This window comes from Rhincodon typus, chromosome 30 (genome assembly GCF_021869965.1).
Source record: "Rhincodon typus isolate 14 chromosome 30, sRhiTyp1.1, whole genome shotgun sequence".
In the NCBI taxonomy this organism is placed as follows: domain Eukaryota; kingdom Metazoa; phylum Chordata; class Chondrichthyes; order Orectolobiformes; family Rhincodontidae; genus Rhincodon; species Rhincodon typus.
This window is the reverse complement of record NC_063361.1, coordinates 31,457,180-31,471,019: the sequence shown is the minus strand read 5'-3', so window position 1 is coordinate 31,471,019 and position 13,840 is coordinate 31,457,180. Positions and strand designations below refer to the sequence as shown.

General features: G+C 42.6%; 1 protein-coding gene across 2 annotated transcripts in view; it reads right to left on the bottom strand.

Moving 5' to 3' along the window:
• LOC109935240 (plexin domain-containing protein 1-like) overlaps positions 1-13,840 on the bottom strand; it is a 268,940-nt gene that overhangs the window by 92,398 nt on the left and 162,702 nt on the right. For both annotated transcript variants that reach the window (XM_048614603.1, XM_048614604.1), the window contains exons 8-9: positions 6,633-6,728; positions 1,351-1,432 (exon numbers count right to left, since the gene is read on the bottom strand). In XM_048614603.1, coding sequence (XP_048470560.1) covers positions 1,351-1,432; positions 6,633-6,728 — 178 coding nt within the window. The remainder of the gene's footprint in view (positions 1-1,350; positions 1,433-6,632; positions 6,729-13,840) is intronic.

Below are 13,840 nucleotides of genomic sequence, written 5' to 3'. Positions count from 1 at the left end.
ATCAAATCATGAGTAGAATCATGACTGAAGCAAAAAGATCACTAGGATCATTAGTTACAGTGACATTCCCACAGGAATAGGGAAAGGCAGAAACCATCCCTGTCTAAAAGGACAGAGTCCTCTCATTGATCAAAATGTTTATCCAGAGCCCACTGCACTCTCTTGACATGGTGACAGGGGAGCCAAAAGTGAGGGCCCATTGTGTGTTCTTGATAGTGCTCTTGGCTGAGACAAAGGTTCAGGTCCCAACTCAGAGATTTGAGCTCACACTGCAGGTGAACTGTAGCACGAGGACTGCACTGTCAGTGGAGCTGTCTTTCAGATGGGACACTCAAACAAATCCTCGCCTGTGCTCCCAAGTGGATGTTGAAGGTCCCGTGACACGATTCGACAAAATGCTGGCAAATTCTGCTCATGGCCTGGCCAACTTTCACACCTTTACCAATAACCACTGTCTCATTATTGCTTGCTATGTGCAAACTGGCTGCTGCATTACTTATTCTAAAATCGTGACTAAACTTGAAAGTACTTAATTGGCTGCAAAGTGCCTTCAGACATTAGCAGACGTTTGAACGGACCTCTCAAATGTTAATTCTGATCTCTCCCTATGGCTGTAACACTGTATTCTCTACTCTGTTCTACTACCCTGGTGCACTATGTACGGTACCATTTACCCATTTAGCATGCAAAATAACACGTTTCACTGTATCTCAGTACATGCGACAAAAAAATGTCCTGAAAGTGTGAAAGGTGCCATATAAATATAATCCTTTGTTTCTTCCACTTTCGTCTCCATCAGGGGAAAGTGTATCCAAGGAGAGCCTTTTGGAGCTGTCTAGCTTGAGCTGGGCCTTTCCAGATTGGTTGCCAGGCCAATGAGTAAAAATGAGTGAATCCCATTAAGTGAAGAAAATTGAAAGAACTGCAGATGCTGTAAATCAGAAACAGGAATAGAAATTGCTGGAAAAGCTCAGCAGGTCTGGCAGCATCTGTGGAGAGAAATCAGAGGGAGCCAAAAAGGACCTGAAAGGGTAACTCTGATTTCTCTCCACAGATGCTGCTAGACCTGCTGTGCTTTTCCAGCAATCTCTATTTTTGTTTCCCACTAAATGAAGGGCAGGTCTCTCCAGATGGTTGTTGCCAATTTTGCCCAGTGACTTCACAAATGACTTTTGAAAGAGACCCAAAGTGAGAGTTGAGCTGAAGCATTTCAAAGGTTATTCCTTCTCTAAACGGGTAATACTTTTCTCATTGGAAGAGGAGATATTGGCCGTGAGCCCTGATAGAAAGTGCTCTTCCTAAATGCTGTTTGGATTTGAAGTGAGCTGTGCACATGTCAGGTCGCCTCACCTCTGAAGAACAGCACACCAGCTGCAGTTGAATCGAACCTCAGCGTTGACACATGCATTACAACTCAGGTGCTGCAGACACACTGTGAAACAAAGAAAGGAAATGATGGTCTGAATTAATTGAATTATTGGAGAAAACAGTCAGAACAGTACAGAATCCCTGGAATTAATTACAGAGCTTTAATAGTCAAAAGGAAACTGCCCAAAACCAGCCTGGAATCATTAAATGACTGAGTTAGACAGAGCTTCAAAACATCAGTTTCTTCTGCTATAGACCTTTGATGCAAAAAGCTTTCATAAATGAGATGAAACGTTCGCCAGCTTAATGTCAGTAGAATTTAAGCTAAACACTTTGGCTGATCCCCTCCACATTTCCATTTCTCTGGCTTTGACTTCATCAAGCTTCTTGGCTGCCACCTTAAACTGAATTTCCTTCCTATTAGCAACACCATTTCTTTCAGGGTCTCAGATGTGCGCCTTCAGATCTAGCTCTTCCTCCATTTCTGCCAAGGCAGAGTCTGTGCTTTTATCATTCTGAGGATTGCCAACTCAGATACATATGGTCAAGGAGCAGAATTAGGCCAATCGGCCCATCGAGCCTTATCCGCCATTTAATAAAGGTATACAAGGGGAGGGGATAGCCTAGTGGTATTATTGCTAGACTATTGATCCAGAGACCCCCGGTAATGTTCTGGAAACCTGGGTCTGAATCCTGCCAAGGCAGATGGTGGGATTTGAATTCAATAAAGTCTGGAATTAGAGATCTAATGATGACCATGAAACCATTGTTAATTGTCAGAGAAAACCAATCAGGTTCACTATTACCCTTTAGGAGAGGAGTCGGTTGTCCATGTGGACTACACATGACTCCAGACCCACAACAATGTGGTTAACACTTATCTGCCCTCTGGGCAATTAAGAATGGGCACTAAATGCTGGCCTGGCCAGTGATACCCACTTCTGATGAATGAATACAAAAAAAGTCGCCATAGTCCCAGAGGGCTGCAGTCTTATTAGCAAGAGAGAGAGATGACTGGTGGTGACTTTAACCTGAGGGTCACCACGTCTCAGAGAAGGGGAGAGAGGTTGAGGAGGAGAGTCCTTCGTGGTAACTTCAGCCGGTGTGGGAATTGAACCTACAATCGATGTCACTCTGCATCACAGACCAGCTGTCCAGCAAACTGAACATGGCTGATCTGATTGTAATCTCAAATCCACATTCCCACCTATCCCTGATAAGCTTCCAAACCCCAACCCTCACCCTCATTTTCCAAGAATCTACCTACCCCTGCCTTCAAATGATACAGGACTCTGCGTTCACCATTTATTTCAGGATCAAAACTCCAAAGGCACACGGCCCTCTGAGAGGGGGCATGGAGGGAGGAGGGTGGGCAGGAAGAGAGAGAGACAGAGATGAGAGAGAGTAAAAGAGATTGTATGAAAGAGAGAGAGTGAGGGGGGGGGGGGAAAGAGAGGGGGAGAGAGAGAGACAGGGAGAGAGAGTGAGGGGGAGAGAAAGAGAGGTGCAGGGAGAGAGAGACAGGGAGAGGGAGGGGGTTGAGATAGTAAACAGCTTTCCTCTTTGGCTTCCACTCTCCAAAATTTGGAACTTATTTAGGTTCCCTTGGGTGTCATGGCCACTCTCCATAACCTTCCCTTCACAGTTCCATTTTATGCTCCATTAAACTGCCTTTATGAATCTTTTCTTGATGCGTATGTCATTGACACACTGTACCCCCATCAATCTGAATCAGTCATAAGTCCCTGCGCACTTGCTACTCCCATGTCACCAAATTGTTTGATTTGATTTGATTTTACTATTGGTACATGTACCAAGATACAGTGAAAGGTATTGTATTGTGTGCAATACAGTAAATAATACCTTGGTACCTTTCTCCTCCGTTCCAACATTGGTGGCTATCCCTTAGCTCATTTACCCTTACCCACTGACCTCTCCATACCAAACATCAACAGGAGTCACTAGGGCAAGCATTAGATAATGGGAGCTGGAAACCTCACTCTCACATTCTGTTTACTCCAAGTTCAGAAGGAATAAAAGTCAAAGGGGTCTGTTGTAGATTTTTAAAATGTTAGTTTTTAAGTATTTTTTACTTACAGCTGTCTCTAGAGGAAACACTACAATTAACAAAATGAGACATGTTACAAATGGCTGACCGCAATCCCAATAGCAGTTCCATTTCAAGAGTGAAACAAGAAATGCCATACTGGTCTGGAGTGAGTCTGCTTCCCAACACTCTCACCAAAGGTCAATCTGTACTGTTAGGAGACCAGATGAGGGGGTGGCACAAGTTACCACTTCAAAAAAAAAGCTCTCATAAAACCGACAGTAAGGATTAAAACTTGGAAATTCCCTTAAAAATGCAAACATTATGTCTCAAGGGTAAAGTCCAGCAAGTGACTCACAGGAAATCTACATTCTGTTACAGGCTATTGCCACTCAATCAGGCAACAGAGCAAAGGTCTTACAAAGTTACTCCCTGCACCTAAATTTAAGTCAGGTGCACTCATATCTTACATACCACACCACAAATCCTAGACCTACTGCTCGACAGTCCCAGCACCTAAGGAATCCATCATATTGCTCACAACATTCAATTATCTCCAGCTTTGTATATTCTTTGGAACTCTCTGGCCTCTTGCTGCCTATATTTTTGCCAGCTCTAAAGGTGTCAATCAACACTGTTTTATCTGAGAGTCCGTTCCACTGACGTACAATGCCAGAAACATATCTTTCCAGTCCCGAATTGTCTCATTTCAAACTGGACCACTTAATGCACAATTTCTGTACTCACAGATTACCAATTGCAGAAGCACAGTGAGCATCACCTCTGCCTGACTGCACTGTATCATTGCATCCAGCCGGTTATCCTGAGAAGGGATCAGCACAGCAATTAACAGAATCCAAGTCTGGTGCTGTCACAGTGAAGCTGATGGATAGCCCCCATCCCCCAAGTCAGACAGGTAGTTCTTGGACACACCTTAGACATAATGGAAATACAAAGAGCCCATGGCCAATTACTCCAGGTGATGGCCTGAGCTACAAGCAAAGGTAGGGAAACCTTCTAGAACTTGAACACTTTGACAATGGGCAAGGCCTAAGTGGCAGTTACATCAGGGTGGGAAAATAATCCTGGACACCATAAGACAAGAAGCAGAAGTTGGCCATTTGGCCCATCAAGTCTGCTTCACCATTTAGAGTCACAAGAGTCATAGAGTTGTACAGCATGGAAACAGACCTATTGGTCCAACAGGTCCATGCTGACCAGATATCCTAAATTAATCTAGCCCCATTTGCCAGCATTTGGCCCATATCCCTCTAAACCTTTCCTATTCATGTACTCATCTGAATGCCTTTTAAATGTTGTAATCATACCAGCCTCCACCACTTCCTCTGTCAGCTCATTCCATACACCTACCACCCTCTGTGTGAAAAAGTTACCCCTTAGGTCCCTTTTAAATCTTTTCCCCCTCACCTTAAACCAAGCCCTCTAGTTTTGGACTTCCCTACCCTGGGTAAAAGACCTTGTCTATTCACCCTAGCCATGCCCCTTATGATTTATAAATGTCTATAACATCACCCCTCAGCCTCCCACGCTCCAGGGAAAATAGCCCCAGCCTAATGAGATCATGGCTGATCTGGTAATCCTCAGTTTTATTTTCTGCCTCTTTATATTTTTGGTCATCTTGTCTTGGTTTTTAAAACTTTCCCAATCTGCTGTCTTACAATCTTTGCAATGTTGCAATTTTTTCTTTCAATTTGATATAATCCTTAATTTGTTAACCATGCTCAGTTTATACTATTTCTAGAATCCTTCTTCCTCACAGGGATGTGTCTTTGTTAGGAGCCATGAGTTTTTTTTCTGCCACTGGTCATCAACTGCCTTTTCTGCTAAACTCCTTTCCCACACACTAGGATTAAACCACAATTTGACAACTTTTGGAACTTCCCATCTAGAAATTTGAAATGATTCTTGTGCCTCAACTGGACTGCATCACAGGGCTTGTGGGGAATGGTTCCAGGCTATTTCAGAAATTCTCATCTTCCGTTTCTTTACTTTATCCATTACCACTCTCTTTTGTGCCAGGAAACCTTTCACCATTTAAACTCTCCTGTCCTCTACTTTAATGCAAACTTTCCCTTTTGTCCTTCCTCCTTCTCCCCTTCCTCTGTTTATGTTTTCAAGACAGATTTACACCATCTGCAGTATTTTTCATTTGCCCAAAGCACCAAATTTTCTATCATACATTTGTCTGGATTTAAGTGCGGATACAAGAGTTGAGAGGACAATGGACTTCCTGAGAAACTGGTGGATATGGGTATAATTACAATGTTTAAAAGACGTTTGGATAGTTATATGAATATGAAACATTTATAGGGATATGGACCAGGAGCAGGCAGGTGGGACTAGTTTAGTTTGAGATTATGTTTGGCATGGACTGGTTGGACCGAGGGGTCTGTTTCCATGCTGCATGACTCAATGACAATGTGCTAAATAGCAATGCCATAGGAATGATGTTGTTGAATTTGAAAGGGTTCAGAAAAGATTTACAAGGATGTTGCCAGGGTTGGAAGGTTTGAGTGTAAGGAGAGGCTAAATAGGCTGGGCTATTTTCCCTGGAGTGCCAGAGGATGAGGGGTGACTTTAGAGAAGTTATAAAATCATGAGGGGCATGGATAGGGTGAATAGCCAAGGAATATTTCCCAGGGTAGGAGAGTCCAAAATTAGGGGGCATAGTTTTAAGGTGAGAGGGGAAAGATTTAAAAGGGATCTGAGGGGCAACTTATTCACACAGAGGGTGGTGCATGTATAAATCAAGCTGCCAGAGGAAGTGGTGGAGGCTGGTACAATTACAACATTTAAAAGGTCTCTGGTTGGGTACATGAATAGGAAGGGTTTAGAGGGATATGGGCCAAATGCTGACAAATGGGACTAGATTAATTTAGGATATCTGGCTGGCATGGATGAAGTGGACTGAAGGGTCTGGTTCTGTTCTTTACAACTCTATGACTGTCCATCTACCTAGTCCCACTCCCTCATCACTTCTGTGACCTTGCTCTAAGCCTAGTCATGTCCACATCAGCTATTGAAAGTGATAAGAATACAACATTCAGTCAGGGACTAGACAGAGCAACAAGGATCGCTCCCAACAAATCAACAGAGGGAGGTCAGTCAGGGTAGCATAGTGAATACAAAACATGCCCTCCCTGACCCTTAAAGCAATCACACATAAAACTCAAACTCTGTAGAAGTCACAACTTACTGGAAACAGGGGTGAACTCCAAAGCTGAGCTGTTGCTGATCTTTGTCATGTCTATTTCCACCCTGTGATATTCATAAATCATTCTTCTTTGACCATCTGAAAATAAAAACACAATGTAATATTATGCGAGCATTGGCCGACAGACTGCAAGAAATTTAATCAGAAACTCACATCTCTGTATCAACTACAGTGCTTCACAGTGTGCATACTGGGTGTAAGTTAGCTCTGTTGGCTGGCTAGCTGGTTTAAGATGCATGGTGATGCTAACAGTGTGGGACACTGGCTACTATGGACTCACCTTCTCCCCTCACCTGAGATGAGCCTCAGGTTTGACTGCAATCAGTTGTCTCCCTCTCTTTATGGCGACTTTACCTTTATTTTGTATATACCCTTTTTGAGCCAAAAAGATTTGAGTTGGTAACTTAAATCCATACATCTTTTATTCTATACCTAAAACATCCAATAAATCAGATTCTATAAATCTGCTTTAGACATTTATTATTTTACATATAAACAATTTAAATTCTTTAATTAGATTTTAGCTTGAAGCTGACTCCCAGACATCTGATTTCTATTTTCAAATTCAACACTGTTCTGCAATAGCTCACTGAGTACTTGAGTAATGTTCATTGTACATTTTATTACATTACTGCATCATATGCTAACTTCGATGGGCAATGCTCTCCTCAAAATCTCTATCCTTCTGTTTAGTTTCTGATTTTAATGTAATAACAATTTACAAAAAATGTTTCTTATTGTCGAGTGCACTCACTGTAAAATAATTTATTAAAATTTATTGATCAGCGGTCTCCATCTAGCTTCCTAAAGCAGTTTCATAACTGTGGTTTTTAGTACTTTAAAAATAGCATGCTCTTGGATGTTAAAAATTAGATGCCACAGTTCTGTTTTGAAGGAGAGCTGGAAAGAGAGTACTTTCTGGTGTCCAGTCAATGTTTATTGTTGAACCAGCTTTAATAAAACACTGGTCAGTATCACATTTGTTATGAAGCTTGTGTCACACAAATTGTCTGCCATGCTTCCCACATTACAACAGGGACACCAGATCCTGAAACGTCAACTCCCTGTACCACCAACACTCAATAGCAAGCTCAATACTGTGTACCTGCTACAATGGTACAAATTAACCAAAGATCTTCAGACAGCACCTTTCAAACTCACAGTCAGTTCCACCTAGAAGGACAAAGGCCGGAGATACATGGGAACACCACCCCCTGCAAGTTCCCCTCCAAGCCACTCACCATCCTGACTTGGAAATATATTGGTGTACCTTCACTGTGGTTGGGTCAAAATTCTGTAACTCCCTCCCTAACCGCATTGTGGATCTACCCATGGGTGGTACCATGGCCGGATGGTTAGCACTGCTGCCTCACAGCACCAGGGACCCAGGTTTGATGCCAGCCTCAGGAGACTGTCTGTGTGGAGTTTGCACATTCTCCCCGTGTCTGCGTGGGTTTCCTCTGGGTGCTCCGGTTTCCTCCCACAGTCAAAAGACGTGCAGGTTAGATGGATTGGCCATGGGAAATGCAGAGTTACAGGGATAGTGTAGGGGGATGGGTCTGGGTGGGATGCTCTTTGGAGGGCTGTTGTCGACTCAATGGGCCTGTAGGGGTCAAGGGGGTAGGTCACCACCACCTTCTTAAAGGGAATGAGGGAAAGGCAATAAATGCTGGCTGAGCCAGAGACACCCGCATCCGAAGAGGGAATTAAACAAAAACCTTCAAAAGAATTTAAGATATAAAGTATTTTGGAACTATCTTGTGTTGCAAAAGGTGTCATATAATTGAAATTTCTTCCTTTTATGCTGATGGTAAGTGATCATTAATAGGGTGGATTTTCACAGTTATTCAAAATCTCCTGATCTCCCCAGTGAATACTTACACTAGATTTTATTTCCTAACATTTATTTCCTAACAATAATGAGTACTGTGAAGTTTGGCTGCGACAGAGAATTTGAAAATAGAAATGTGTAAATTAAAGGGTTAACGTTAACTATATAGATAGGAAAACTATGTCAGTGATGGTATGATAGATCACATGATGACAGACAGACTCTGAAGAGAAAAGCAACAATCTGGTGCTAAGTTTGAAGTGTATATAGAGTAGCATAGTGATGTGTAGTTTAACATGAATAAACAGTTATATTGAAAAGACCTTTGTCTTCAGCAACTCTCTGCAATAGTATCATGCACCCGAGCTCCTCCAGGATCATCCGCACAATAGCAGAGATTGCATTATTTTAACATTTAATGAGGAACTAAGACAGATGGACACGGATCTTGAGGAGAACATGCATATTGAGACTCATCATGATATCTGGTGATCTGTAAAGAATATGAGTGAAGCATCTCAGTTCAACGAGTGCCAGAATTATTCACTGACAAAGGATAAAATAATGTTGAAAATAATTGTTTTACCCTGTGTCAATCAATACTTCATAATCACATTATAATGAACATAATTTACTTGTTATATTTCAAGTCCTTACTGTGGAAATTAAGTGTCTGGGGAAGTAAAACAGGATTTGCTGCTGATTCATTAACTGCTTGATGCTTCAGCTGGATGGCTGCAAGTAGAAGGATAGAAATGCTGACTTTCTTTTACCAGCTTGTAAGAAGGGAGTGCTTGCTTTTTGCCATATTTTGGGCTTTGACGTGTGTTTAGTGCCCAATGTATAGGTAGGGAGTTACAGGAGTAGGCTGTTTAGCTCATCAAGCCTACTCCACCATTCAATATGACCTTACAGCTGATTATCCACTTCAATACCTTTCTCCACACGCTAACCCCAGACTTTCCCCGTGTTTCTTTATATCATGGATCTTTATATAAAGATCAATCTATAGAGGCATAGAGTCATAAAGACGTATAACATGGAAACAGACCCTTCAGTTCAACTCGTCCATGCCAACCAGATATCCTAAATTGATCTAGTCCCATTGGACAGCATTTGGCCCATATCTCTCCAAACCTTTCCTATTCATGTACCCATCCAGATGTCTTTTAAATGTTATAATCATACCAGCTTCTACCACCTCCTCATTCCATACATGGACCACACTCTGCTTGAAAAAGTTGCCCCTCAGGTCCCTTTTAGATCTTTCCTCTCTCAATTCAACCTATGCCCCCTTGTTTTGAACTCCGCTACTCTGGGGAAAAGACCTTGGCTATTCACCCTATCCACGCCCCTCATGATTTTAGAAACCTCTAAAAGGTCACCCCTCAGCTTCAGACGCTCCAGGGAAAATAACCCCAGCCTATTCAGCCTCTCCCTTTGGCTCAAGCCTTCCAACCCCTGACAACATCCTTGTAAATTTCTTCTGAACCCTTTTAATTTTTACAACATCTTTCCAATAGCAGGGAGACCAGAATTGAATGCAATATTCCAAATGTGGCCTCACCAACGTCCTGTACAGCCACAACATGATCTCCCTTATATGGAATGTACTGGCCAATAAAGACAAGCATTTCCAAGCACCTTCTTTACTATCCTATCTACTTGCAACTCCACTTTCGAGGAACTATGAACCTACACTCCAAGGTGTCTTTGTTCAGCAGCACTCCCCAAGCCCTTACCATTAAGTGTATAAGTCCTGCCCTGATTTGCCTTTCCAAAATGCAGCACTTCACATTTATCTAAATTAAACCCCATCTACCACTCCTCGGCCCATTGGCCCATCTAATCAAGGTCCCGTTGTACTCTGAGGTAACCTTCTTCGCTGTCCGCTACACCTCCAATTTTGGTGTCATCTGCAAACTTACTAACCATACCTCCTCGTTCACATCCAAATTATTTGTATAAATAACAAAAAGCAGTGGACGCAGCACTGATCCTTGTAGCACATCACTGGTCACAGGCCTTCAGTCAGTCTTAAACATTCTCAATGCTTGAGGTTCTACAAATCTCTGGGTTAAAGAATTCCAAAGATTCACAATCCTCTGAGTAAAAATGTTACTTCAATTTTGCTCATAAGTGGCATCCCCCTTATTTTTAAATTGTGATCCCTGGTTCTAGACTCCCCAGCCAGGGAAAACATCTGACCTGCATCCACCCTGTCCATCCCCTTAAGTATTTTGCATGTTTATGTGAGATCACCTCTCAATCTTTGAAACTTGAGACAGTACAGACCCAACTTCCCCAATCTCTTCAGAAGACAGTCTCTCCATCCTGGGGACAAGTCTGGCGAACCTTTGTGGCACTCCCTCAATGGTCATACTATCCTTCCTAAAGTAAAGGAACAAATTGCACACAATATTCTAGGGTGTGGTTTAACCAAGGTTCTACACAACTTAAGGAAGATTTTGTTTAGTGTCAGCAAAACAAAAGAACTGATGATTGACTTCAAGAAGAAAGGAAGAGGACACTCCCCCATCTATGTCAATGGAGCTGAGGTGGACAGGGTTGAGAACGTCAAGCTCCTAGGAGTGACGTTCACCAAAAATATCTCCTGGACTTCCCACATCGATGTGACGGTTAAGAAGGCACAACAACGCCCCTTCTTCCTCAAATGGCTCAGGAAATTTGGCATGTCGATAAGGACCCTCACCAACTTCCACAGTTGCAACATTGAAATCATTCTGTCCGGTGCATAATGGCCTGGTATGGCAACTGCTCTGCCCAGGACCATAAGAAACTACAGAATGTGGTGTGCACATCCCAGACCATCACGGAAGCCAACCTCCCATCTATGGACTCCATTTCCACTTCTTGTTGCTACGGAAAGGCTGCCAACATAATTGAGGACCCCTCCCACCCCGGTAATGTTCTCTTCCAACCTCTTCCAACAGGTAGAAGGTACAGAAGCTTGAACATACACACCAACAAGTTCAAGAACAGCTTCTTCCCTACTGTCATTAGACTACTGAACAGGCCTCTCTAACTTCAAATAATGTTGGTCTTGCTTTTTGCACCTCCTGTGCAGCTATAACCTTGTAAACCTCGCCCTGTCTAAGCACCCTATGATCTGTATGTCCTTGTTTGCTATGATCCGCCTGTACTGCTCACAAAACAAAGCTTTTCACTGTACTTAAGTACATGTGACTACAATGGATCAAATCAAAATCAGATCTATGCCTGCACTCCTATTGTCTTGCAATAAAAGTTAATGTACAATTAGCTTCCTGAATTGCTAGCCGCATTGGCACATTAGCCTTCAGTTACTTATTGATGAGGATACCTAGATCCCTTCATACATCTACATTTTCCAACCTCTTACCATTTAAGAAAAACTGTGCACGTCTGTTCTTCCTACAAAAGTGGATAACCTCTAAATTCTACTACATTATGTTCCATTTTCTTTCCCCTCGTTAAGCCTGCCCAAATCCTTGTAAAGATGCTGTAGAGGTCTCCAGGTTACTAAAACACAGATAGATTGCTAACTTGGCCAAACAGCAAGGGATGCTGGGTATATCGACCAAGTAAAACTCTGAAGTCACAAAACCTAGACACCAGACACAGTGCAAACACAGCACCCTGGTGTTAATGACATTAACATAATGTAAAAGGCAACAGTTACCGTGGTCAGACATATCCCAACAACTTATCCACTAAAAGATGGAGGGCCCAGACAGAAAGGCACCGGGTCATGCTACACAAAGAAACTAACAGTGGCATCCAAATAATTGACAATGCTTCAAACTACTAAGTGAGTCTCCCTGATTGGCCAGAAAATAGAAAATTCCAGAAAATCATTCAAAAAGATATAAAAACAGGATTCACCTGCAGACAGATCTCTTGAATCTTCTGCAGGCCTTCCGAGGAGACCAGCCTGGCAAGAGGCAGAGACCAGCTGACTATCCAGGCCGAGAGAGAGAGGGCCAGAGAGAGAGGAAGCAGCTTAACAGACCCAGGGACAAAGCCAGAGACAGAGAGAGAGCAACAGCACAAATCTACAAGGGAAATATTGTAAGCTTAAGGGGCTAAAGAAGATCAGAGAGAGTATGTTTAGTAATAAAGGTTATTGTAACTTGTTTCCTAACAAAGTTGGGACTGTTTTGCATTGGTACTGGCTTGTGTTCGTATTGGTTGGACCACCGCAGTATTGTGGGACACCTGAGTAAATTCATTCATAATATTCTGATCAGAGTTGTCTAACTTGTTTAAGAAGGAATGAGACAACAATGCTGTACATATGCCGTTCAGCACACATTCCCGCCTTGCTCTGCATCATCTTTGGACTTGGAAACAGTACATTTGGTTGCCACATCTAATTTTTAAAAAAAAATTTTAATCTATTTTTCCTAATCAGCCTGTGAGGGGATTTTATTCCACATCCCTGGAGCAGGTAGGACTGGAACCCAGGCCTCTTGGTCTAGGGGTAGAGATGTTACCACTGCACTGCAAGAGGGCCCTTTTGATTGTTACATTTATTTTTTTTTCTAATCACCCCATTCAGAGATGTTACAGCACTCATCTGGAGCATGTGGGACTTGAGCCTGGGCCTCCTGGTCCAGGGATACAGACACTACCACCGCACCATAACAGGGCTCTATGTTTGCTACATCGGCATTACCTCCCGCCCCACAAGCTTTAATTTTGCTAACCGAGTTGTACTAGCAAATTGGGTGTTGTGCCTAAATTGCCAGCTGATTGTTCTAAGAAATTATAATTGGTGCATTCTCCATGTCAACCCCTTTACCAATCAGAGTCCAAGTACTGGTCAATCAGCACTCTCCTCTCCTGCAGTAGGAATGTTGGTTTTCTCCTTGAATTAGTCATTTTTGCAAAGTGCCCTGATGAGTACAAGATGAAAAGCTTTGACAGTATTGAAGAAATTGTCCCAATCCCATTCTAGGAATTCACTGCTTTTACTACTTCAGCTGCTTGGCTTCTCCCAGTCAAGGTGATAAATCAAATCTATTATTCTAATCACTTTGCCTTGCTGCACAATTTTTGATCTCTACAATTTTACAGCTACACCCTCCAAACATCTCAACTATCAGGAACTCTGATGGTAAATCCTTAAGTCTTGAATCCTTTGTTATTCTTTAACTCCACCCATCATGATTCCATTGCTTAGGGATAGTAGGAACTGCCAGTGCTGGAGTCTGAGATAACAAGGTGTGGAGCTGGATGAACACAGCAGGCCGGGCAGCATCAGAGGAGCAGGAAAGCTGACGCTTTGCATCTGGACCTTTCTTCAGAAATCTAAAGAAGGGTCCAGACCCGAAACGTCAGCTTTCCTGCTCCTCTG